General features: G+C 38.9%; 1 protein-coding gene across 2 annotated transcripts in view; it reads right to left on the reverse strand.

Moving 5' to 3' along the window:
• LOC115210934 (pre-mRNA-processing factor 6) overlaps positions 1-27,552 on the reverse strand; it is a 52,051-nt gene that overhangs the window by 12,481 nt on the left and 12,018 nt on the right. For both annotated transcript variants that reach the window (XM_029779723.2, XM_029779722.2), the window contains exons 9-22: positions 26,942-27,006; positions 24,373-24,500; positions 21,379-21,505; positions 17,263-17,381; positions 14,771-14,933; positions 13,640-13,748; positions 12,611-12,680; positions 11,445-11,566; positions 9,941-10,034; positions 8,069-8,233; positions 6,618-6,719; positions 4,960-5,034; positions 3,963-4,096; positions 1,742-1,809 (exon numbers count right to left, since the gene is read on the reverse strand). In XM_029779723.2, coding sequence (XP_029635583.1) covers positions 1,742-1,809; positions 3,963-4,096; positions 4,960-5,034; positions 6,618-6,719; positions 8,069-8,233; positions 9,941-10,034; positions 11,445-11,566; positions 12,611-12,680; positions 13,640-13,748; positions 14,771-14,933; positions 17,263-17,381; positions 21,379-21,505; positions 24,373-24,500; positions 26,942-27,006 — 1,541 coding nt within the window. The remainder of the gene's footprint in view (positions 1-1,741; positions 1,810-3,962; positions 4,097-4,959; positions 5,035-6,617; positions 6,720-8,068; positions 8,234-9,940; positions 10,035-11,444; positions 11,567-12,610; positions 12,681-13,639; positions 13,749-14,770; positions 14,934-17,262; positions 17,382-21,378; positions 21,506-24,372; positions 24,501-26,941; positions 27,007-27,552) is intronic.

Here is a 27,552-nt window from a genome sequence, read left to right on the forward strand (position 1 = left end):
ACCTGCACAGGAGCCAGTCTGTCCACAAATCCACTCACATAGCTTTGATTGACCCAGGGTTATAGTAGAAGCCACTTGCCCAAGATGCTGCACAATGGAATTAAATCCAGGACCATGTCATTAGGAATCAAGCTTCTTAATGACATAGACAATCTTGTGCCTATACCAAAGGAAAAAACAAAATTTCAAGACAATGAGAAAATCATAGCCAGAACACTTTTGTCCATATATCTGTTCAGCCAAGTTTGACCTGAGTTAAACAAGCACAAATCAGTTTCTTTGATGTGACAGAGACACACAATGTGAAACTGAAGACTTACTAAAGCTGATGGAGTATAGAGATTCTTGGTACAGCATGGTGAAATGTATCTTAGTTGCCACATATTTTAAGTAGATGATTAATGAATGTCATCTTCATAGTTTTAAAGCCTACTTATCCATTCTTGCATAGGTCAGACGAAAACTTCATTAAGATATAATTAGGCGGTGAGCTGGCAGAATTGTTAGCATGCCAGGCGAAGTGCTTAGCGGTATTTTGTCTGCCGCTACGTTCTGAGTTCAAATTCCGCCGAGGTCGACTTTGCCTTTCATGCTTTCGGGATCGATTAAATAAGTACCAGTTACACACTGAGGTTGATACAATCGACTTAATCCGTTTGTCTGTCCTTGTTTGTCCCCTCTGTGTTTAGCCACCTTTGGGTAGTAAAGAAATAAGATACAATTTTCAATAACCAGATGCTTCAGATTGTGGTGAGGCATTTGCCCTGGATGGGGAGGTAGTATCAAGACTGCTGTAAATGTAGCTCACCACAGTCACAAAGAGAAAAGAGTTTGGGTGTCTTACCACAAAATTACTGTTTGTTCAGGACTGACCTGGAACTAAACAACAATATCATATTATTTTGTTGGCCACAGAAGGATGAAAAGCAAGTCCTTCTTCCCACGACATGAAATGTAACTAACGCATGTAACTGTTGGTGCCTGTGAGTGTATATGAATGTATGTTTGTCTCGATGTTGCTTTACATTGACTCTGCTTGAGTATTAGTGATATGTTTATGTCCTGCATAAACAAACAGTCCAACAGTTATGCGGTTTGATGTGCAAAGATGTGGAATAAAGTGCTCTACTCAGCCACTGAATATTGCCTCAAGAAATATCTCACACAACCTTATGCTAGCATGGGAAAAAACCAGACATAAAAACGATGAAGATGATAATGATGTGTGTCTGTGCATGTGTGTGTGGGGGTGGGTGGGAGTAGTTGAAGCTGGGGTGGTAGGGGCACTGAAATTCTAATTCATTAAGATTTTCCTTATGGACAGAGATGGATAACAAAACCCTAGTGGCAATTGTTAGCAACTCTGAATTAGAAGGGGAGATAATTTCAAGAAATATTTTTCCAGTTTTATATTTGTCCATACATATATTCAATGTGTGTGTATGTGTGCGTGTGTGTGTGTGTGTACTCGCTTGTGTGCATGTGCATTTATTTAGGTGCAGGAGTGGGTGTGAAGTCAAGAAGTTTGCTTCCCAGTCAAATGGCTTCAGGTTCAATACTACTGCGTGGCACCTGTTTAATGACAGGAAGAGCATCCAACTGTAAGACAGTGCATCAATAATATATTCAGCTAATTCATGTGCCAGAAAGGAAAATAAATGTAAAATAAATGAACAAATACATGTACACACACACACACAAAGCCAAGGAAAAGAAAGAGAGAAAAAAAAGAAAGAAATACCTTTAGCCATAAGAGTCTGCGCTATGTTCTTTAGGGAGGCACGGTTCTCAACACGGATTGCTTCCAACCTGGAAATAGACATTTAAGGAATACAACATTCAGCATGTGAGATGTTACAGGATTGTCTATAAGAGATGTAATGGTAGAAGTTGGCAGAGCAGAGAGGTAAGAATTTACAATAGTGGTGGAAGCACTCCATCGGTTACGACGACGAGGGTTCCGGTTGATCCGATCAACGGAACAGCCTGCTTGTGAAATTAACGTGTAAGTGGCAGAGCACTCCACAGACACGGGTACCCTTAACGTAGTTCTTGGGGATATTCAGCATGACACAGAGAGTGACAAGGCCGGTCCTTTGAAATACAGGTACAACAGAAACAGGAAGTAAGAGTGAGAGAAAGTTGTGGTGAAAGAGTACAGCAGGGATCACCACCATCCCCTGCTGGAGCCTCGTGGAGCTTTAGGTGTTTTCGCTGAATAAACACTCACAACGCCCGGTCTGGGAATCGAAACCGCGATCCTATGACCACGAGTCCGCTGCCCTAACCACTGGGCCATTGCACCTCCTTACAATAGTAATGAATGGTGATTAACATAAAGATCTTACAATGCAAAGAGAAAAGTTGAAAAACCTTTATATAGGCGTAGGAGTGGCTGTGTGGTAAGCAGCTTGCTTACCAACCACATGGTTCCAGGTTCAGTCCCACTACGTGGCACCTTGGGCAAGTGTCTTCTACTATAGTCTCGGGCCAACCAAAGCCTTGTGAGTGGATTTGGTAGACGGGAACTGAAAGAAGCCCATCGTATATATATGTATGTGTGTGTATATTGTTACGGTTGGCTAGGTGCATTTCTGATGACCCACATAGGAATAATAGCACCATGATGTCTGGTGAAATGTGACGGGTTCTTTGTCTAATGGAGGACTGATGGGTTTTGGAATGACCTGTGACCTCGTGCGGTTGAGAAAAGGGTCAGTGAGAATGTGAGAGAGGAAGACAGATTAAGGGAATCTAAGAGCAGATGGAGAGGGTATTGACAGTGGGAGAGAAGGACAGGCAGAGAGTATGGTAGAGCTGTCATGAGAGAGATAGAGTATAAGACTAAGGGACAGTTAGAGAGGGTATGAGCGGTACAGAGGGAGATGAGGGAGTGGAAGAAGCACAGAGACGAAGTGAGGTCTTGGCAGTCGTTGAGCGGTCGTCGAAGAACACAGACGGATCTTGGAAGTCAGCAAGGAGTTGGAATCTTGGGACCAGGCTGGGATATGAAGGCTTGGCGGTACAGAAGGGAATATTGTACAGAGGAATTAGCAGTATTGAGAGGAATGGGACACTGGCAGATTCAATTGGGAATAAGGTATTTAATTGTATTGATTGTGTATTGATACGTGTCACGATATAAAAGAAAAGAAGAGAGAACAGTCAAGGACTCTGTCGATGTGGTCGATAAAGGACATTGTGAAGAAGAAGAGTAAAGGACTTGTTGATTGTGATGTTTAGGAAGAGACTTTAAAGAACTGTTGTCTTGGGACGTGTACTCTTGAATTGTTACATGATGTTGTATTATGCTTTGAGTTGTACTCTTGAAATGCTGTTGTATTATGTATTGAGTAGTCACGTGCATGCTTTGATGTATCTTGATGTTGTAACAATTGTAATTGTCGTATAAACTGTTGTTTGAATATAAGCCAGTGTTGCCAGTTGTTGCCTTGCCTCTTTGGGTTGTATCTCGGGTTGTGCCTCTGTATCTCTGCTGCGGTTGTGATGTGACTTTATCTGTATCTCTCCTCTCTCCTCCTCTTTGGGTTCCGTGGCGAATGTGTGAGCCGTTCGGGACGAGCGACGACGGCGGGCGATTCCAGTCCGTTTCGTAACAATATGTTTGTGTGTCTGTGTTTGTCCAACATCGCTTGACAACTGATGCTGGTGTATTTACGTCTCCGTAAGTTAGCGGTTCGGCAAAAGAGACCGATAGAATAAGTACTAGGCCTACAAAGAATAAGTCCTGGGGTCGATTTGCTCGACTAAAGGAGGGCCACAGTCAAATGACTGAAACAAGTAAAAGAGTAAAGAGTAAAAGAGTATATTTCAAGCACAAAAGATCATCATCAGGTTTTTCAACTTTCCTCTTAGAATTGTAAGCTCTTCTTTTGTTTTTTGTCCATTATTCTACTTCTGCAATAAACCGATTCTCAAAGTGTATAGATTAATGAACTTACCATAAATCTGGTGAATGAGAATTCTTTAATCTGGCCTTCTCCAGGATGGAACGGGCTTTAATCAGCTGACCGGCTTTTTCCTCCAGTCGAGACAGTAACAACCAAAGCGGTATGGCATTTGGGCATTTCTTTAACTGAAGTGACCAGTACAGAATAATAACATGAGTGTACGATTGAGTAGGAGGTAAAGAAGTGGACAAAGATTATGCGTATGTGTGTGGGTGTGTAGTAATAACACATTTGGAATATGGTGTCATGTGTGTGTGTGATAGCAACAATATGCTTAGGACAAGGAAAACTAAGCGTGACAGCAACAACAACAGGATTAAGACATGGCACAGTGTATGTGATGGTAACAATATGTTTAGGATATGGAATAGTGTGTGTGATAACAAAAACAGGGTTAGGACATGGAATAGTATGTGTGATAGCAACAATATTTTTGGACATTTAATAATGTGTGAGATATCATCAATAGGGTTATAACATGGAACAGTGTGTGTGATAACAAAAACAGGGTTAGGACATGGAACAGTGTATGCAAATGATAGTAATGAAATTTAGGACATGGAATAGTATGTGTGATAGCAACAATATTTTTGGACATTTAATAATGTGTGAGATATCATCAATAGGGTTATAACATGGAACAGTGTGTGTGTGTTTAGGTCTTTGGTTGTGATAGCAACAAAATGTTAAGAACACAGAGTAGTTCCAGCATGTATGTTTAGACATAGTTGTGTGTATGTGATAATAACATCTTTTTAGGACACAAAGTGATGAGGGTCTTGGTAGCAACATGTTCAGAGCAATGAATGACAACAACAGTTTCAGATTATATATATATTTAAGACAACTGGTAACAACAGTTTGTTTATATAATTAACATTTACTCTTTGACTATGCAGATGTATTACAGAAAAATGGAACAGTTAGACAGTAAAGCTGGGGTCTCAGTGAGAAGTTACACATCAAAGAAGCATTAAGGTATAGTTACCCCTTGGTTGTAAGCCTCTCTGGCAATATTTATGTTACCCCGCTGTTCCTCAATTTGACCTTTCATCATCCACAACTAAAAAAAACAAAAAGAATAATTATAAGGGTTAATTAGGATTTACATTGACCAACTAACTACTACGGAATGAAATTTGTTTGGTTTCTCATTTGGTAACCAGAGACTGGCAACAAAATAGAAGATAAGGATTACTTTTATACTGATGTGAATCTGCATTGGCAGGGTGTAATGTATATGATCATCACATTTGTATGAGTGAACATTAATATATATACATACATTCATATATACAAGGGGTATATGAAAAGTTTTGAACCTCAAAAAGAGAAAACATGGTACAAGATTTCTGATGAAGGTAAAAGACTTCAAGGCTCAAAACTTTTCATATGCCCCTTGCATATACACACACACACATATACATAGGTTGGACAAATAATGGAAACACCTTAAAATTTCAAACAAATTTATTTTAATATGAGGTAGGACCACCTTTGGTAGTAATTACAGCTTGAATTCTTCAGCTAAAACAGTCTCCAGCTCTTGTAGTGATGATGGTGGAGGATATCGACTCCTAACTTGTTTTTCTAAAATGCACCATAAATGTTCAATAATAGTGAGATCTGGGGACTGTGGTGGTCAGGTAAGATCTTCAACTTCACTAGAATGTTCCTCGTGCCATTCAGTAACAACTTTAGCTGTGTGAATTGGTGTATTATCATCCTGAAGGATTGCGTTTCCCTCCGGAAACAGTTCTGCAAACATAGGATGAATTTGATCAGATAAAATGCTTAACTAGTCTTGACAATTAATTCTGTTATGAAGGGAAATCATTGGACCAGCGGATTTCCAAGATATAGTGACCCACAGATCATCACAAATCCTTCATGTTCAACAGCTGGAAGAAGGCAGTCTGGGTCAAATGCTTTTTTAGGCTGTCTCCACATGTATACTAAGCCAGTGGTCCGAAATAAGGTAAAGGATGACTTGTCCAAGAAAATAACATTCTTCCACTGCTCTAGGGACCAATTCTGTAGGTTTTTACTCCACTCTAAATGCTTTGCTACGTTTGCTTTTCAAAGTAGTGGTTTTCTGATTGCAGCCTTCCTGTGAAATCCGGCTTTGTGCAGCTCCCGGTCAACTGGGTTCTCGAGGTGGTCATTAAGCTCTACAGTAATTTTGGGAGCTGTACTTTTGTGATTCTTTCTAACAATTCGTGTAAGAGTCTGACGGTCCCTATCTGAAAGTTTTGGTTTTCTTCCGGAGTTTTGTTTTGACGAAGAGGTTTTTCCCTCTTTCTCAAAGGCTGTCATTACTTTCGAGACAGTACTTCTTGATACACCAAACATATTGGCTGTTTGACCTCTTTGAAAGTCTAATAGATCTGTCATTTTAATGAATTTTAATTACCCTTTTCTGATGATATCTGAAAAGAAACAGCAATACTAACAAAACATATTAAGCAACACTAATAATAAATCAAAAAACATAAAAATAAACAAGCTTTTGACGGTTTTATAGATATTTCAAAATTATGATGCTAGGTGTTTCCATTATTTTGTCCAACACCTGTATATATAGAGAGAGAGAGAGAAAGAGGGGAAGAGAACGAGACACACACATATACAGATGGACTGACAAACCTTAGCAAAGTCAGGGTAGTGTTTGACAGCTTCTTCCAGCAATAGCTTGGCATTGTCAATCTCTCCAAGACACCATTCCAGCTTCACTGACTTCATCATCACCTACAATAGAGAAAGAACAGTTGTCACTTAGATTGATCCAATACAACCTAACTACTACAAATCATCTGATACCCCAAACAGAGATTACTAGGCATTTAGACAGACACAAGATAATCTACCTTTATGATCCCAATAAGAAAAGTATGTAATATTATTTAGACTGAGACAACAAATTAACATACCACCCCATTGTTACCCAAAACAGGGAAAATCCAGACTGGTCACGTATAACTGCTAAAAGTGGACTCCCAACATTTAAAAGTGCTGTTATTTCTATCATAAAGGCTATCTTTGTAGCAATGTGGTGGATTTTGGGCCTCAATGTCTCTGAGAGCTATGCCAGTGGAGTGTAAGAGCCTGATAGAACTTCGAAATGCAAGACAGATGAAAAGATAGAGGCCAGACCAATATAGAGTATCCCTTCCTAGAGATAAAAATGGGTTTGTATAGGGCCGACACCTCTATGTGTCTAGAAGAAAAAGCAAGGTTGCAGAAGCAGTGCTGACAGCCCAGAGTTGAGAACAGCAAGGAAAAGTTGTCAATGGCCTATGCTCCATAGGGAGTGAAGGGCTTAAGTAAGTCATTTCTTTGCCAGAGAAATAGAAGTTACCCAACATATCTAGGTACCACTCTCTTTGATTGAGGAGGTAAAAACGGAAATAAAGAAGGAGCAGAGGAGGAGAAAGAGGGAGAGAAAGAAGGAAAGGAGTAAGATGAAGGAGAAAGACTACATGAGAGATGGAAAGCAAGAAGAGAGAAACAGAAGAGAGGGGTGGAGAAAGAGAGAAAGAACATCAAGCAGAAAAAAATGAAGAAGAAAGGGAGACATGTACAATGAGACTCAGAATAGGAGAGTAAGATTGAAATAAAGGCAGAAAAAGCAGGCAGAAGACAATGTATAAACTGCTGTGGCCATCACTAGCAAATGAGTATGACTTAATAGCATGTACCATATTTTTATTAATTGCTTTATATGTCTACTTAGTCAAAAGTAGACAGAGACACTCTCTTGGCACCTCCTTCTCTTGAGCAGAGGAATATCCAGGATGTAACAACTGGAGGAAGAGAGAGAGAGAGAGAGAGAGAGAGAGAAAGGGAGAGACAGAGAGTGGGAGAGAGAGAGAGACAGAGAGTGAGAGAGAGAGAGTGTGAGAGCTGTAGCAGCACTTGGCAGGTACTCATTTGTGTTGAGAAGATTGTAACAGCATGAAATGAAGCACCTTGTTGAAGGACACAACACATTGAAGTCACAACCTTAGGGTCATGATCCCAATACCTTAACTGCTAGGGCAATGCATGGAGCAAAAAACAAAGGACAGCAAGAGAAAAAAATAGTGCAGATCACTTACCCGAGGTGTTGGTGCACTGGCACGAGCCTTCTGTAGCAAACGCCGAGCACGTTCATATTCATTGTTTTCACTCTCCAGTTTGACGGCAGCCAACCAGATTTCTTCACTGTTTGGGTTGGCCTGAAATGCCAGAGCCAAGATACTTCGTGCAGCTGGCACATCACCCTGTAATAGAGAAGAGGGAAAGATATTAGGGGTGACTGAGAGGAGCAAAATGCACAGCACACACATGAATATGTAGGAAGGATCCACAACAAATGAAATGCAGTATACAGCATAAGCATACAGTTTTTTGTTCCTTCTCGAGCCATACCTGGCTCATAAGGGCCGGTTTCTCGGTTTCCTTGGTGTATAGCTTCCCCACCTGGACAGGACGCCGGTCCATCACAGGTGAGCTGCAAGATGCAGGAGGAAAGAGAGAGAGAAAGTTGTGGCAAAGAATCAGCAGAGGTTCGCCATTACCTTCTGCTGGAGTCATGTGGAGCTTAGGTGTTTCGCTCCTAAACACACACATCGCCCGGTCTGAGATTCAAACCCACGATCCCTCGACTGTGAGTCCGCTGCTCTAACCACTAGGCCATGTGCCTCCATACACACACACACACACACACACACACACATATATTATCATCATCATCATCATCATCATCATTTAGCGTCCGTTTTCCATGCTAGCATGGGTTAGACGGTTCAACTGGGGTCTGTGAAGCTGGAAGGCTTCATCAGGCCCAGTCAGATCTGGCAGTGTTTCTACGGCTGGATGCCCTTCCTAACGCCAACCACTCCGTGAGTGTATATATATATAACATGGTGTAGAGATACCTGGCTAGCTGTAAAGGATATAACAGCATACTATAGGCATATACTTACAGATATACATAGTAAAATATAACAAGGACTAAAATGATAGAGAAACAGTGCAAGGGTATATAGCAAAATATACAAACATTATTCTTTGTGAAAGCAACATAATATTTTTGTAAGAAAAATAAAAATGATTTTCTTCAAACTTGGGAGATAGAAGTGAAAACTTGGTTGATGTATCACAAAATATTGGTTTCTGCAACTGGACGTAGCAATTATTGAAAACAGAAACACTTTATATTAATGTGATATTTTCATAATCTTCCATTACACGTTTTTGAAATAAATCCTTATGATTTTTATTAAGAAAAATATCTATTTCAGTTCCCTTATCTACCAGGAACAGGTCTCAGATTATCTGAGAATGTTACCTGAGGTAGATTGGTGTTTTATCCAGAGCAAGATTTATCTCTAATTCACTTAACAACAGTAACTTGGAGCTAAGTAACAACTCTTAAAAGTCCTACAAGTTTAACCCTTTAGTGTTCGCATTATTCTACTCAAATTAATGCTTTTTTATCCACATTGTTTTGAACTAATCATGTATATCAATGTAGCTATGAGATTTTGATGAGGTTGCTGTTAATTTTTAAAACGATAATGTAGGGTTGGTGTGAGAGACCAGATTTGGTCGGTTTGAACATAAAACAGGCAGAATACTTTCGGCCGGATATGGCCGGTTTAAATGCTAAAGGGTTAAGGAGCTGCATGTATTTTTCATTGCAAAATGTTAGTAAAATGATGAAAGCTTTCCTTACTGCACATTCTATTAAATACAACAACACAATAACAGATAAACAAAATATATACCTAGACAGATATATAGAACATACAAACAAAGCAGTTTTCCTTGTAGCATGAAAGGTTTAACTTGAGGTGGGTAACATCACATATGTTACATAACACTAATATTACACAGTAGCAACCAACATAATACCATACAACATCACACAATACAATCCAGTATAATAGAATATCAATTGTATTACAATGAAATAACATACTTACTGCAAGCCACTTTGATTTGGCTCCCATGAGCCAGAGTACTTCTGCTTTGGGACAATGAGCAACTGCCCTTTGCAACAGGACCTCTAACGACTCTCTGTAAAGAATGATGGTAGGCAATTAACTGATGTCATACTGTAGCTGTAGAGATGTATATGAATTAGTACAATACACATACACACTAGGAAAATAGGGATACATACATATGCACACATGTGCATGTGCGTGCACACATGCACACACACACACACAAAAGATAAGCATGGTTGAATTATTAAGAAATTTGCTTTGCAACAACATAGTTTTAGGTTTGGACAAGTGTCTTCTTCTATAACCCTGGGCCACCTAATGCCCTGAGAGTGAATTTGATGGAAACTGAAGGAAGCCTACATTATCAAACGAGATACCTAGCAGCATTTGCTTCTGCTTTGCACAATTTGAATTCAAATCCTAGCTCCTGTCATAGGGAATTTCTGGGCCCTTTATAGCTGAGACAAACTTATAGGTCATTATTCTCCATACCAGCAACTGGCAGGAGAGAAATGAAAGGGTCTTTCAAGATCTGAATACTTAAAAAGGAAAACAGAATAAAGAAAATAAACACATACACGCACATACACACTGACACACAAAGGCATAAGCATGGCTGTGTGGTTAAGAAGATTGCTTTGTAACCATTTGGTTTTGGTTTCGGTTCCACCGAGTGACACCTTAGGCAAGTGTCTTCTACTATAGCTCTAGGTCGACCATTGCTTTGAGTGCGAATTTTGTAGAAAGGAACTGAAAGAAAATATTGCGTGTGTGTGTTTGTGCGTGTTTCTGCGTGTGTGCATGTGCATATGTTTGTTTACATCTGAGACAACTTGCATGAAAGTGCAGTGGGCAGTTTTTATGTAAGCCTCTCTTGTCAGCAAATTGTTTAGTCACTTTGCATCTTTGAAGCCATGTAGAATAAGAGATCCCTTACTTGGAAAACAGGTAAGGATTGCCAACAGGAAAGACATCTACCAGTAAAACAATACTCTCTCTTTACTCTTTTACTTGTTTCAGTCATTTGACTGTGGCCATGCTGGAGCACTGCCTTTAGTCGAGCCCAGGACTTATTCTTTGTAAGCCTAGTACTTATTCTATCAGTCTCTTTTGCCGAATCGCTAAGTTACGGGGACATAAACACACCAGCATCGGTTGTCAAGCGATGTTGGGGAGACAAACACAGACACACATATATATATACATATATATGACAGGCTTCTTTTAGTTTCCATCTACCAAATCTACTCAAGGCTTTGGTCGGCCTGAGGCTATAGTAGAAAACACTTGCCCAAGGGGCCACGCAGTGGAACTGAACCCAGAACCATGTGGTTGGTAAGCAAGCTACTTGCCACACAGCCACTCCTACACATATAACATATTCGTCCAAACTATGAGTAAAGGAATAGCCATTCCTGCTCTCCAGCCTGCACACAGAGTAAATTATAGAATTGATTGATTATGAAAAAATATTTACCTTGATCCATGGTTCTTCTCAAAATACGCTGCTCTTAGCCAGATACTTTTCTTACTGGGGAACACAGCCAAAGCATGGGAATAGATAGCTCTGGCACACTCATATGCGTTATGTAATGCACACTGGATGGAAAGAATGAAAGAGAGAGAGTGAGAAAGGTCAAAAAAGAAGAAAAACAGTGTTTTACTAAGTCATTAGGTTTTTTAATTTCTTGACCCAAAACAATCATGCAGTAGTATTTAGTTTATGTTTTTTAATAAAATTTATCTTTTATCTTTTGCTTGTTTCAATCATTGGATAGCGGTCATGCTGGGGCACTGCATTGAAGGGTTTTTAGTGGAATGCAAACACACAGATACACATGCAGATATGTGGATGCATGTGTGTATCATCCTCATCGTTTAACATGTTTTCCATACAGGCTTGGGTTGAACGATTTGACTGAGGACTAGTGAACCAGATGGCTGCACCAGGCTCCAATCTGATCTGGCAGAGTTTCTACAGCTGGATGCCCTTCCTAACGCCAACCACTCCGAGAGTGTAGTGGGTGCTTTTACGTGCCACTGGCATGAAGGCCAGTCAGGTGGTACTAGCAATGACCACACTCAAGTGGTGTTTTTTACATGCCACCTGCACAGGAGCCAGTCCAGCGGCACTGCAACAACCTTGCTCGAATGTTTTTCACGTGCCAGTAAGGCGACGCTGGTAACGATCATGTTTGAATGGTGCTTTTTATGTGCCACCGGCACAGAAGCCAGTCATCAAATGTAAATAATGTACATAATTCCTCATCTCTTAAATATAGAACTGTTTTAGATACTTAATGTACAAAACATACAAACAGTAAATATTACCAACTGCTTGCTTTAGTATACCATCAGCAATGTTTCTTCACCATCCTTAACTCAGTACCTTATTAAATGGCATAAAAGACACACTATTTAAAAAAAAGTCTCAAAAATCATGCTGGGTTCTATGTGTGAAGCTGAACTTCCTATAAATCTTAATGCATAAAAAGCATTTTTTCTTGATTATGTTCTGCTGAAATTGCAGTACTCCTTAATATACCAGTGTGTCTTTCATGCCATCAAATATGGTATTTACAACATATACTGCTCTGCCACCATTTTTATCATCATTACTGTCCTGTAGTGAAAACTACTCACTGACTCAGCATCTTCCATCCATGTGTGTTTTCTGTCCTCTTCCTCAACATTGACTCCAATCACAGCACGGCTGGAATATAAAACAGGTTGTTTGAAGCCATCAACTGATAACATGATTACCAAGTCATAGCTATGGGCCTGCTTGATCACAGACAACCAGAACTAATAATAATAATAATAATAATAATAATAATAATAATGATAGTAATAATAGTAATAGTAATAATAGTAATAATAATAATTGTAATAATAATAATAGTAATAATAATAATAATAATAATAATAGTAATAATAATAATAATAATGATAGTAATAATAATAGTAATAGTAATAATAATAATAATTGTAATAGTAATAATAATAATAATAATAATTGGAAGTGTTATTATGTACATTGTTTTGTCTTGGTATAAAAGATGGGCTACAGCAAATATTCTGCTCAATACCACAGATTTGTTCGTCAGTTGTTTGACTGTAACCAGTTGAGCATGTCCCTTAGTGGCTGACGATATTTGTATCTCTGATCATGAGCAGAAGCAGTGGGGGAGCATCATAGCCATGTGTTGAGAAGGATTCTTTGGGGTTTGAATAATTCACCTCTGGAAACATGGGTGTTTCTATCAACATCCTTAAACAACCCTTATTCAGGGACCTTTTGAGTGGGATGGGCTACTCAACCTGAAGAAAATTCTAACTGGGCCCCACCTGCAAGGTCATGTGCTGTTTATCTTGATATGAGATCACCATGTCGCGCACATATGGTTGTGATGCATGTGCCTGGTGTAACCTTATCAGACGGGTAGTCATGATGGGTATATTGGGCTTCGTATATTTTACCCCAGTGTCACTTTGATGGCATGAACTGCTCTCTCACTCAATAATAATAGTAATAATAATAATAATAGTAATAATAATAATAGTAATAATAATAATAATGATAGCAATAATAATAATAATAGTAATAAATAATAATAATCATCATCATCATCAATAACATCAATAAGAAAATGTGCTTCAAATGATACATACACAATTGCCTGACATGTGTGGATGCTGTTGGCCTTCTCACAGTCCTCAGCATCTTTGATCCACTGTTCTCTGTTGATCTCCACCATGTTGGCTTTCAGGGAGTGAAGTGCTGAAAGACGAAGATGTTCAGTTGAAGTGCAATATAATACAAAGGGTAACTGAGGGTAAAAGATGCTCTTTCATGCGAAAGTAGTGTTGATATGGTCCATGCGACAGCTATCTTAACTAATACACACACAAGTTTCTATCTACAGATTCACTCACAATGCTTCGGTTGCTCAAGGTATCATGCAGTGGAACTGAACCTAGGACCATGCAGTTGGCAAAACACAGCCACACCTGCATCCTTATATTTATATATATATATATATATACACATATATTTCTTATTTCTTTATTGCCCACAAGGGGCTAAACATAGGGGTGACAAACAAGGACAGACAAAGGATTAAGTCGATTACATCGACCCCAGTGCGTAACTGGTACTTAATTTATCGACCCTGATAGGATAAAAGGCAAAGTCGATCTCAGTAGAATTTGAACTCAGAACGTAATGGCAGATGAAATATTGCTAAGCATTTCACCTGGCATGCTAACAATTTTGCCAGCTCATTACCTTAATAATAATAATAATGGTTTCAAATTTTGCCACAAGGGCAGCAATTTTAGGGAGGAGGGGATGAATTGATTACATTGACCCCAGTGTTCAACTGGTACTTATTTTATCAACCCTGAATGGATGAAAAGCAAAGTCAACCTAGGTGGAATTTGAACTCAGAACACAAAGACAGACGAAATGCATTTCACCTGGTATGCTAACGATTCTGCCAGCTCACCACCTTAATAACAACAATACTAATCCTTTCTACTATAGGCACATGGTCTGAAATTGTGGGGAGGGAGAAAGTCGATTACATCGACCCCCAGTACTCAACTGGTACTTAATTTATCAACCCTGAAAGGATGAAAGGCAAAGTTGACCTTGGCGGAATTTGAACTCAGAACATAAAGACAGACGAAATACCACTAAGCATTTCTGCCAGCTCAGCACCTTAATAATAATAATAATAATAATAATAATAATAATAATAATAATAATAATAATAATAATAACGATAAACTCTAACAAACCTCTGTCAACAATTTTCTCCACCATGTGTTCATTCCCCTGGGCTTCTTCTAGTTTTGCTGCAGTAATCCAGATTTGTCTGTCCGTTGGGATATTTTCACGTGCTTTATTCAACACTTTACGGGCATTCTCATAAGTTTCCAGCCGAGCGAGAGCCAACCACAGCTAGCAAATTGAAATAAATCAGACTTCATCAAAGAATTTAGATGAGAGTGAATTTCAGTTTAATATGCAATCAAACATGTTACCATCTTTCTGCCGTTATTGGCTTTATTTCAATTAATTTTGAAATTAGGAATGAATTGGGTAAAATAACTTTGTCAATATTATCTGGTGTCTGAAACATAAATCAATATGGTAGTTTGAAGAATGGTTTTAAAACAGATTACTTTGTAAAGCATGAAGATTGTAACACTGAACCAGGACTGATCTCAGGTGGATTGGTATAAAGAGTCAAGTGCTAGTGCCAGCTAAAAAGCACTTGTATTCTGTGTATAGTAAAAACGTGCAGCATATGCTAATTTAATTTTCGCTTTCATTCAAGATGATGGAATGCTTTGAGCAGAGACCATAAGCCTGTGTCTCATCACCAGTGATAATGGTCTTCATGGAGTCTGGGTGTTATTTGCACAGTCCAACATCTAAGCAATTTCCATGTGGAGTTGCTTCTGCGGCTCCACCAACACCTTGGGAATGAATTTCACCGACACTCTCTGCATGCATGTGGAGGCACATGGCCTAGTGGTTAGAGCAGCGGACTCACAGTCGAGGGATCGCAGGTTCGAATCTCAGACCGGGCGATGTGTGTGTTTGTGAGCGAAACACCTAAGCTCCATGCAGCTCCGGCAGAAGGTAACGGCGAACTTCTGCTGACTCTTTCACCACAACTTTCTCTCACTCTTTCCTCCTGCATCTTGCAGCTCACCTGCAACGGACTGGCGTCCCGTCCAGGTGGGGAACCTATATGCCAAGGAAACCGGGAAACCGACCCTTATGAGCCAGGCGTCGCTTGAGAAGAAACAAACAACGACAACAACTCTGCATGCACAAATCCTCTGTTAAAATGGAATGCACTGATCCTGTGCTTATTCCCACTTCCTGAGAAATTTCCTGGATTGTTACACAATGGTCTTCTATGTCTATTTGCTGAGCCTTCTCAATTGGCTCTTTGTTTCCGCTTGTAGATGGCCTGCCTAAGCATGCCTCACTCACTACTGAGGTGTAGCTATGTTTCAAGCCATTGTACTACTCCTTGATCTGAGTTTAGCCCATGACATCATTGCCAAAAGCCTGATGAATCTCTTGGATGATTTGAGCTTGGGTATCACAAAGCTTTTGGCAAAACTTGATGCAATATCTCTGCTCAGTATGTTCATTGAAAACAAAAATCTGATGAGTGTGCACTACTTGTCTGTTACTCCAGGCATAACAGCTGGGAACTGACATGGCCTCCCGGCATGAAAATTTTCATGCAAGTGTGGGCAAGGTGATGTCACTTCTCACTCAAATGATTTTGTCCATGCAGCATTAATTTTTGTAGGGAAAAAAATAAGTCAGATACTTTTTAAATGCACCTCATATAAGATCATCGTCGTTTTAACATCCCTTCGTCTATGCTTGTATAGGCAAGACAGATGTAGATGAGGCGGATTGTTTACAGCTGGATGCCCTTCCTGTTGCCAATCCTCACCTGTTTCTGCACAAGGTGATATTTCGCCATGACCAAACATATTATCATGGAAGATTGGAAATGAAGGATACTGCCTGCATGACAGTGACATCCATTTACAACTGCCACATGAAGTCAAGGCAAAGAGACAGTAACACACACACACACACACACACATATATAACATGATTCTTTCAGTTTTTGACTACCAAATCCACTCACAAGATCTTGGTTGGCCAAGGGCTATAGCAGAAGACACTTGCTCAAGGTGCTATACAATGAGAATGAACTTGAAACCATGTGGTTAGGAAGTAAATTTCTTATCACATAGCCATGCCAGCATGCACGTACACACACATTAAATAGATTAGGAATATGGATCATGTAAGAGATGAGGCTAGGAAGGGAATATTTCGGGCCTTTCCTTGCGAGTGTTGGGCCTCACAGAGGCAATGACCCATGACATTGTGTCGTGCTTGAGAAGACCCATCAAGCCAAGCAAAATTGCAGTCATGGCAGATACTGGTGTCCCGCAAGTGGCTCCGTGCCAGTGACATGTAAAAGCACCCATTACACCCTTAGAGTGGTTGACATTAAGAAGGGCATCCAGCTGTAGAAAACCATGCCAAATCCGACTGGAGTCTGGTGCAGCCTTCCAATTTACCAGCCCAGTCACACCATCCAACACATGTTAAATGATGATGATGCAATCATGAGGTCAGCAGTTCACATGCCAACATGGCACGGGATTTGAAATTGAACATAGCCAAGGTATTCTTACACTAGTCCAGTCTCCTAGCTATAAATTGTACTACAAAAACTTACTTCAACGCTGGTGGGGCAACATTCAACAGCTCGACTCAACATAATACGTGCATCATCAACATCTTCAAGCTCCACTGCAGCCTTCCAAAGACGGACAGAATTTGGAATTTGTTCCAAAGCTGAAATACAAAAGAATAAAAGAGTCATTAGATAAAGCAAAACTTGGTTGCAGATTTATATTTACAGTGCCATATCGGCAGATTACTGGTTTAGTTTGCATTTTATGGTAACCATCTAGTAATTTCTGATGACCTTGGGCAAAGCATGAATACCACAAATTTGCCTTTCTATTCTCTAATGAGCAAATCCCCCCCCCCGGTCCAATGGACGGTGCCGAATCATAATCTGCTGAATAAAAAGCAATCAGTGTTTTCTTTCCATTAAAAAATAATTAAACATGCCTTTATTTCAATAAAATTTTTGGTTTTGTTAAACGAAGTTAAGGCAAAAAAAGAAACTTCTTGAGAAACCAAATAGCCTTTCCTTCTATCATGCCAAGTTTGAAGAAAATATCTCTTTTGCATCTTACTTTTTTGGTCTCTTAAATATACTGCATTTTGTGGCATTATTTCAAGCTAGCTGGCTCTTTTTGCACAAACTGCACATGCATTTAACTCGCGTACGCGTAGTATCGATCGCAACAGCTGATGTACTCACACATACAAATGCACATTCCCACGGCTTTATCGATTGCATTCTCACCTGGAATCGATTTTTGTAGTTTTTTCAAGACTTATACACACCCTGATACCGTCAGTATCTACATATCAAATTTGAGTGCAATCAGATGGCAGATGCCCAAGATCCTAGAAGACACACACACAGACAGACAGAACAGATTTTATATAATAGATAATGTTTAGCTAACATACAAAAGCAATAATACATTACTGCAGTTGATTCTGAAAGAGATTTAAACCCTTTAGCATTAACCCTAATGCTTACTTATTCACACTGTTTTCAATTAATCATAGTTAAGAAGGGTATCAAAAATGTCTGTTTGTAATTTTGTTGACTTTTTATATGCAGTCATCAAAAAATTTTGTCAGCAGGTGTTTAAATACCAATGATTTACAATTAGGTATTTTCAATAAAATCTGAGATATGTACAGGTGCTGTATTGCTTGATCATGTCAGCATAATGTTTTAAGATGTGCTCTGAAGATCCTTGCTTTCACCAACAAAATACTCTTCAGAAACATATCTGATTCATTTGAAGACATGTCATGGTTACATTCTTTTTTCTTGTTTTTGTTCAATGCTCCCTAAGTCTTCCAGGTCAGAACCATTAACTTATTGAAGCCATATTGGTAATTACAAGAATATCAATCTCCACTCCAAAGGTAAATAAAAAAAACAAAACATGTGCTGTTGAAAATTTCATGATATTTACAATTGTATTTAGGTGGGAATAGTTTTATTTTGCATTATACTGCAGCTTCAAAATCTCCCTGTGAATGTTTATTTTTAGAATGGCAATGTCGGGTAGGTGTGAGAGACCAGATCTTTCCAGTTTGAACATTAAAAAGGTAGAATATTTGGGTCAGGTTTAAATGCTAAAGGGCCAATAGAACCATATCAAGTTCTATGGCCCTTTATATATAGTTAAGGTGGTGAGCTGGCAGAAATGTTAGCATACCGAGCAAAATGCTTAGCGGTATTTTGTCTGCCGCTACGTTCTGAGTTCAAATTCTGCTGAGGTCGACTTTGCCTTTCATCCTTTTGGGGTCAATTGAATAAGTACCAGTAACGCACTAGGGTCGATGTAATCGACTTAATCCCTTTGTCTGTCCTTGTTTGTCCCCTCTATATTTAGCTCCTTGTGGGCAATAAAAAATAAGAACCATATCAAGTTTGGTCAGAATTAGATAAACTTTCTAAGAACGGTGACATCTAAGAACTGTGACATTCTAAGAGCTGTGGATTGCTGCCTCTGCTATCTGATCACACACTTGCTTAGTCTATTAGAAATTGCAGCCAAAATCCACCTAAATCAAACCCTACCAACTGAAAAAAAAGATACATTATGTTTGAAAAAAAAAAGGGTGGAATGGTAACAGTTGCAACATCTTTGATCATAAATCTGCTAGATCTCTGGTGAAACATCCACACCAAAAAAATGTTATCTTATGTAGTAACCAATGTTACAGATTGTTAGGAAAGGATACAGTCAACTGAATCAATTCCAGTATATTACTGGTATTCATTTTATTGGCCCTGGTAAGATTTGAACAGATAAAGCACCCACTACACTCTCGAAGTGGTTGGCATTAGGAAGGGCATCCAGCTGCAGAAACTCTGCCAGATTAGATTGGAGCCTGGTGCAGCCATCTGGTTCGCCAGCCCTCAGTCAAATCATCCAACGCATGCTAGCATGGAAAGCGGACGTTAAACGATAATGATGATGATGTCAGAGAAGTATGTAACTAAATACAGCAAGGTAATTTCATTTAACACTTCATTGCTTCCACCACATCATCATCCTGTCAATCATAAAAAATATCATCATCCTGTCAATCATAAAAAATAACTCTTTCTAATTTTAGCAGAAGATCAGCAACTTTGAAGGGAGGGCTAAGTTGCTCCCCCAACTACCCCCAGTAGGTGACTGGTATTTTATTTCATTGCTCCCACCCCACCTCCCCCATCCTCAAAAAGGTGAAAGGCAAAGTTAGCCTTGGCAGAATTTGAACTGAGTACATAAAGAGTGGAAGAAATGCTATTCAGCATTTCTATCAATGTGCAAATTATTTTGCCAGCTCATCACCTTTTGTTTCCAGCACTCTCCATCTCAGTACTAACTAGGCTCAATGTCACTAAACTCTGGTGATCCAGTGAGAACTGATGTTTTCAATGTGATATGGCCATAAACATTGATACTAACATACAAAAGTACTCAGAGAGCGCAAACCTCCACCAAGGCAACACCAATGTCCTCTCAATGATTAACCAGAGATGATTTTTTAAAATGTGGATATCTGAAATAAACTTGATAGCTCCCACAAACGAGAATATTAAAAATGAACCCGACCGCCTTCAAAAATTAAATAAAAAAACAGGAAAAATAATCCAGAATCCTTATACAGTACCAGATTGATCCCAAAATCTAACCAATTCGTGCCATTCAGCATTTCTATCAATGTGCAAATTATTTTGCCAGCTCATCACCTTTTGTTTCCAGCACTCTCCATCTCAGTACTAACTAGGCTCAATGTCACTAAACTCTGGTGATCCAGTGAGAACTGATGTTTTCAATGTGATATGGCCATAAACATTGATACTAACATACAAAAGTACTCAGAGAGCGCAAACCTCCACCAAGGCAACACCAATGTCCTCTCAATGATTAACCAGAGATGATTTTTTAAAATGTGGATATCTGAAATAAACTTGATAGCTCCCACAAACGAGAATATTAAAAATGAACCCGACCGCCTTCAAAAATTAAATAAAAAAACAGGAAAAATAATCCAGAATCCTTATACAGTACCAGATTGATCCCAAAATCTAACCAATTCGTGCATTCAGCATTCTATCAATGTGCAAATTATTTTGCCAGCTCATCACCTTTTGTTTCCAGCACTCTCCATCTCAGTACTAACTAGGCTCAATGTCACTAAACTCTGGTGATCCAGTGAGAACTGATGTTTTCAATGTGATATGGCCATAAACATTGATACTAACATACAAAAGTACTCAGAGAGCGCAAACCTCCACCAAGGCAACACCAATGTCCTCTCAATGATTAACCAGAGATGATTTTTTAAAATGTGGATATCTGAAATAAACTTGATAGCTCCCACAAACGAGAATATTAAAAATGAACCCGACCGCCTTCAAAAATTAAATAAAAAAACAGGAAAAATAATCCAGAATCCTTATACAGTACCAGATTGATCCCAAAATCTAACCAATTCGTGCCAGTCACGAGGTCAAACATCCCTAAAAGTTTCATTTGTATCCATCCAGTGGGTCTTGAGATATCTTGCCCATGGACAAACAAACAAACAAACATGACTGAAAACAATACCTCTGCCTTAGCGAAGGTGGAGGTAAAAAACATAACAAAAACGACAGACATAAATGAAATAGAAGAACAGAAATGTAAACAAGTACCTTTCCTAAAAACTCTCTTCTTAGCTTTTAATTCAGTTTCCAGATCTGAAGCCTTAATGAAAAGTCTGACAGACAGGGGCAACTGACGAACTGCTTGAGCCACTACGGCCTTCGCTTGGTCACCAGGCTAGAAAAACAATAAACAAGGTCAATGAAGTGTTTAAGTTTAAAGATATATCATCATCATCATCATCATCATATAGCATTTGTATTCCATGCTGGCATGGGTTAGATGGTTTGATAGGAACTGACAGGCTAAAGGACTGTGGTGAGGTCCAAGGTCTGTTTTGGCATGATTTCTACAGCTGGATGGAAGGAGTGAAACATGGGCATTGAATGCTAACGACTGTGCCAGCTTGCCATTTTAATAATAACAACAACAATAATTTCAAATTGTGGCAAAAGGCCAGCAATTTCGGGGGAGGGGGTAAACTGATTACATCAACCCCAGTACTCAACTGGTGATAATAACATACAGTAAATAAAGAGTACAAAAATGTTTATGTTATCTCATTATTGAGAGAGAGGGGGGGAGAAAGAGAGATGATTAAAATACAAAGCTAATTTGCAATAATAATAATCCAATCACATTAACAGTGACCCCACAGAATATAGTGAAGATCTTACATGCGGTCAATTACTGTAAAAAAAACCCATGTAAATTGCGCACCTGTGTGATTTACACAGGTAATTTTCAGGATATAAATTGTTACTCACACACCAAAGTTTTCAGAATTGCCAATATGGCAAGGGGGAAAAGGTTTTCAATTTAGCTGTATTTAGTATATTTTCACTTACTTGTGATAGGATTTTTTTATTAAATTTTCATTAAATAAAAATAATTTGTTTAACAGGCATCACATTAAAAGCTATTAAATTACAAAGTGTTTGTGTTGTCTATATAGATAAAATCGGTTTTGCAGGACTGATACATGTCAGTCCATTTTTACTCCCTTGGTATACCCTCCTTCTTCCTTACGAGACTGACAATGTCAGTCTCCTTTAGCCACTTGGTATACTCTCCTCCTCCCTCGCCATTAGCATTCCAATAATAAAAATAAATAAATGAAAAATACAACGCTAATTGTGTGTGTGTCTGCGTGCATGTAACTGTATGAGATTGTGTGTATTTGTGTGCGTGCACATGCATGTACCTGTATGAGACTGTGTTTGTGTGTCTCTGTGTAACTGGAAATCACTGAAGTATTATTTTACAAATTGTGAGCATGTATATATGATATAATGAAGGAAATTGTATACAGGGCTCAGGTGCACAACAACTAAAAAAAAAATGCCATCTGGTGTACAGTTGGCGGATTTCAGGAAGCATGGAAGTTTTGAAGGATGTAGTATCACGACAGCTAACAACTGATGCAGGTAGTTTATTCCATGCTTCAGCAATTCTGAGCGTGGAAAAATGTTCTGAAAGTCATAGGTGCTGTGTTGTTTTTTAATTTTATCCTATGACTGGCACCCGGCAGATGCCAGGACCCCTGGACTGGAGATACGTAAAAGCACATGGTTCTGGGTTCAGTCCCACTGCGTGGCACCTTGGGCAAGTGTCTTCTACTATAGCCTCTGGCCGACCAAAGCCTTGTGAATGGATTTGGTAGATGGAAATTGAAAGAAGCCTGTCATATATATGTATATATTTGTGTGTTTGTGTGTCTGTGTTTGTCCCCCCAACATCGCTTGACAACTGATGCTAGTGTACTTACGCCCCAATAACTTAGCGGTTCAGCAAATGAGACTGATAGAATAAGTACTAGGCTGACATAGAATAAGTCCTGGGGTCGATTTGCTCGACTAAAGGCAGTGCTCCAGCATGGCCACAGTCAAATGACTGAAACAAGTAAAAGAGTAAGCATGACCGCGAGTGTTTGTCATATGGAATTCAAAAAGGTGCCCTAGGTTGTTGTTGGAAAGATGGTGGATAATCTTATTTATGATAAACTTTATTTTACATTTCTTGCCCACAAGAGATTATGTCCTATCTTTAGCATATTGCTGTATGTCTTCTCAAACCACGATCACAGGAAAAGTTGTTGATAAGAATTATCAACAAAAACAAAGCTGATAAATATGCACAGGAGTTGCAAATTAAGTTTAATCTCTTCTCTCTCTATATAAACGGCAGTTTGTCTGTCTGTGTATCTATGTGTCTGTCAGGTTGTACCCTCACCCTGACCATGGCTTTCAACAGATTCTGATGAAACTTGACACACACATAGCCCAATGTCATAATTCAAAACTAACGCAGCAAAAATTTTGAAAAGTTCCCCCCAGTTCTGATAAAAATCGATAAATTCGACATGGGGTTGAGAATCTAAGCTTTTTATTTGCAACACATTTTCTGTTGTAGTTTTCGCAACTTGCAATCGATTTTCACCAAACTCATGGTGAAGCTTAATGTTACCCTAAGAAACTTAATTCTGACGTTAGTTTTCCATGCAATACCTTACCATCAGAAAAAAATCGATAAAATCATGCCATTTTGGGAAATCGCGTTCAAATTCAAGATGACATATTTTCGACAATATCTTTCTCAAATTGGCAGGAATTTTTTAAAATTCACAGCGAGCATCATGTCTGCTCCAGGGGCTCTTACATACCCGGGCAATGCCGGGCTATGCTGCTAGTTACCAATAAACATCAGCTTGGATGACACTTTACTCAACCGAGTAAAATATGGTCTGGACCATGATTACCAGCACGTACATCAGACTTCAAGAAGTAGTTAACCATTTAATCGTTTTAGTAAATTTATACAGAAAAAGTAAGCATTATACCATCCAGCATAAATACAAGTCAACTTCATTATATTTAAGTCCATAAAATGAGTCAACTTCTGATACGAATGTATATGTTTTGTACATCTTTTTTCAGCAAAAAAATTTACGCATCCCCTAAAGTTTATTTTTATTTTTGTGAAAAAAGTGCGGAAATTACATGGGTTTTTTATGGTATATTAAAAATCAATTCCAAATAGATTACCATTAGTCTGGCAGCTTCTAACCATACATCTTCACTCTTGGGACATTCTTCACATCCTTTCATGATAAGATTCCTGGCTGCCTGCACTTTTCCAGTAACTTCTTCCAAACGTGCTGAGGCAATCCATGCTAGAAGAGAGTCAATAACACATGTTAGAGTTAGTTCCACTAACCGACAAGTATGGGACTTAAAAGAGTGATCTTAATATATCTGTTAGTGTAATATACAAATGAATTAGTTTCGCTCATTGCTTTACATGTAATTTCTCTATTTGCATGGATGAGATAGTTTTAGCTGTTGCAAGGTGAGGTAAGAATGTGGAACCTGATTTCTTTTCAATCAGGCAAACTAAAGGTAGAACAGAACATGGTTGTATGCCTTGTTCAGTAGTAAAGGGTAAAGACTCCCTTTGGTCATGAATGGACATGGGATTGCATCTGGAAAGTTTGTTCCCATCTGAGGCACAAGTCACCCATATATACCAGACTCTCCTCCCCAAGCTGCCAATGTTGTCCGAGGGAAAGGCAAAAGCTTGGCACCAGTGACATTGCAACACATTTCTACAGTTGAGTGAACTGGGGTAACGTGAAATAAAATGTCTTGCTCAAGAACACAACACAGCCCAGTCCGGGAATTGAACTCATTACTTTATGATTGTGAGCCCGATGCCTTAATCACTGAGCTATGCACCTTCACGACACAGTACAATACAGAGTATGATATGAAGCTAGTCATGTAGCAATTTTAACCGGTATACCAGTTCTCTACTGACCACTGGGCTGATCCACAAGGTCGTTTGTATACCGTAAATCCTCGAGTATAATCTGCATTTTTCACCCAAAATTTAATGGTCAAAATTAAAGAGTGCGTACTATATACGAGGTTAAAAATGAAAATTATTTTCTAAGCAATGTCCGAGTCTCTATTTGCTGTCCGACAATGTTTATTCAGAAGCATTTTGTGATGTCGGGCGCGAAAATACCTTAAGCTAAGCCTGAAAGCAATGAAGTCATAAAAGAATCATCCATAACTTGCAGTAAGCAACATTTATTAAACGTTATTACTGTTATTTCTTCTTTATTTTCTGCAAACAAAATGCACAAAAATACTACACGCTTGCATTATGTTATATATACAATAATAATAAAGGATGTTACCGTATACAATTTTACAAACCAAGGACGTTATATAGACCTCTTTGACTCAAGTTAGAGAAGGGGTGCATATTATACACAAGGTTTAGGTTTTTCAGAGGTACAGCCCCCTAAAAATCCCCTGCATATTATACTGAAGGGCGGACTATACTCGAGGATTTACGGTAACTGAATTTACCATACGTTCATAGAAACAGTGAACTTGATGTGGAGAATGGAAAATCCAACATTTTGGATGGCATTCTTTTTTCAGGGAAAAGTCAACAGGAGTGAAATTCAAGAGAGACAACAGGTAAAATTCTGTTGTCTCTCATTAATTTCATTCTCGTCAACTTTCCCCTGAAGAAGGACTCTGTTTAAAGCATTGAACTTTTTACACTGTCCCTGGCATGTTCACTGTACGTCTTTGTTGATTTTACTAAATAAAACAAGTCTTGCCTATACAGACCAACATCAGTCTCTCTGGAGTCTGTTTGACTGACCATACAGATATATCCAAGTTTGAGTAGAACTACATTTAACTTATAGGAATCCACATTTACCATCACGAACCCATAGTACTGATAATGATAGTTTGGGCTGAATAAATATGAGCGAAAATCATAACACAAGCGCAATGAGATGTGCATTTCATCATCATCATCATCATTTAATGTCTATTTTCCATGCTGGCATGGGTTGGATAGTTTGATAGGAGCTGCCAAGCTGGAGACCTGCACCAGGCTCCAGTCATGTTTTGGCATAATTTCTATGACTAGCTGCCCTTCCTAACATCAACCATTTTACAAAGTGTACTGGGTGCTTCTTATGTGGTGCCAGTACAAGCGGTTTTCACATGGTGCCAGCACAGATGCTTTTTATGTGACACCAGCATGGGTGCTTTTTCACATGGTGCCAGCACAGATGCTTTTTTATGTGACACCAGCATGGGTGCTTTTTCACATGGTGCCAGCACAGATGCTTTTTTATGTGACACCAGCATGGGTGCTTTTTCACATGGTGCCAGCACAGATGCTTTTTTATGTGGCACCAGCACAGATGCTTCTTATGTGGCACCAGCATGGGTGCTTTTTCACATGGTGCCAGCACAGATGCTTTTTTATGTGGCACCAGCATGGGTGCTTTTTCACATGGTGCCAGCACAGATGCTTTTTTATGTGGCACCAGCATGGGTGTTTTTTCACATGGTGCCAGCACAGATGCTTTTTTATGTGGCACCAGCATGGGTGTTTTTTCACATGGTGCCAGCACAGATGCTTTTTTATGTGGCACCAGCATGGGTGTTTTTTCACATGGTGCCAGCACAGATGCTTTTTTATGTGGCACCAGCATGGGTGTTTTTTCACATGGTGCCAGCACAGGTGCTTTTCACAAATAATAAAATTATATTCATAAGAAGTTAACTAGTTTCTTACCTGGTGGATGCTTGGGGTTTGTCTCTCTGACAGATTTTAGCAGCAGCCGAGCTTTCTTAACATCACTGTAAAGTTCAATGATCTCAATATTAGAACAGAATAGTTTCATAATATCATGATGCATTCTAAATAAGTAATTGTGGATCTTTTCGGTTTGAACGTCAGTTTTTTAAAATAATTTCCACGTAACTAAACACTTTTAAACTTCGCATACTGGTAGAATGTGTTTATAAAACATCTTTTTCTCTCGGCTTTATTGAGAAAATTCTATGGTTTGTAAGATATTTGTTGTTTTTTTTCTTCAATTTCTGCAATTTCAACCAATCAATGACGTCTATTTTAGGTGAAAACATTCTGTGCCGTATGAATATGTCCCTTGTTTAAGAAACAGATTGGGTTTATTTACATTTCTGAAGGAAAAAAAAAGATACCGTTCCCCCCACCCCTAACCCTAACCCTAAAACAGATTGAAATGCAATAGATCGATACTAGGGTCATAATTATGGGTGACAATTTCATATGACATAGCTAGAAAAAACTGCCGTTCAAACCGAAGAGATCCGTAATTGTTATTGTTTAGAGTGCAGGTCAGGAGGTGAAAAGCTTTGTAA

The sequence above is a fragment of the Octopus sinensis genome, linkage group LG4, assembly GCF_006345805.1.
Source record: "Octopus sinensis linkage group LG4, ASM634580v1, whole genome shotgun sequence".
NCBI classification, from domain to species: Eukaryota; Metazoa; Mollusca; class Cephalopoda; order Octopoda; family Octopodidae; genus Octopus; species Octopus sinensis.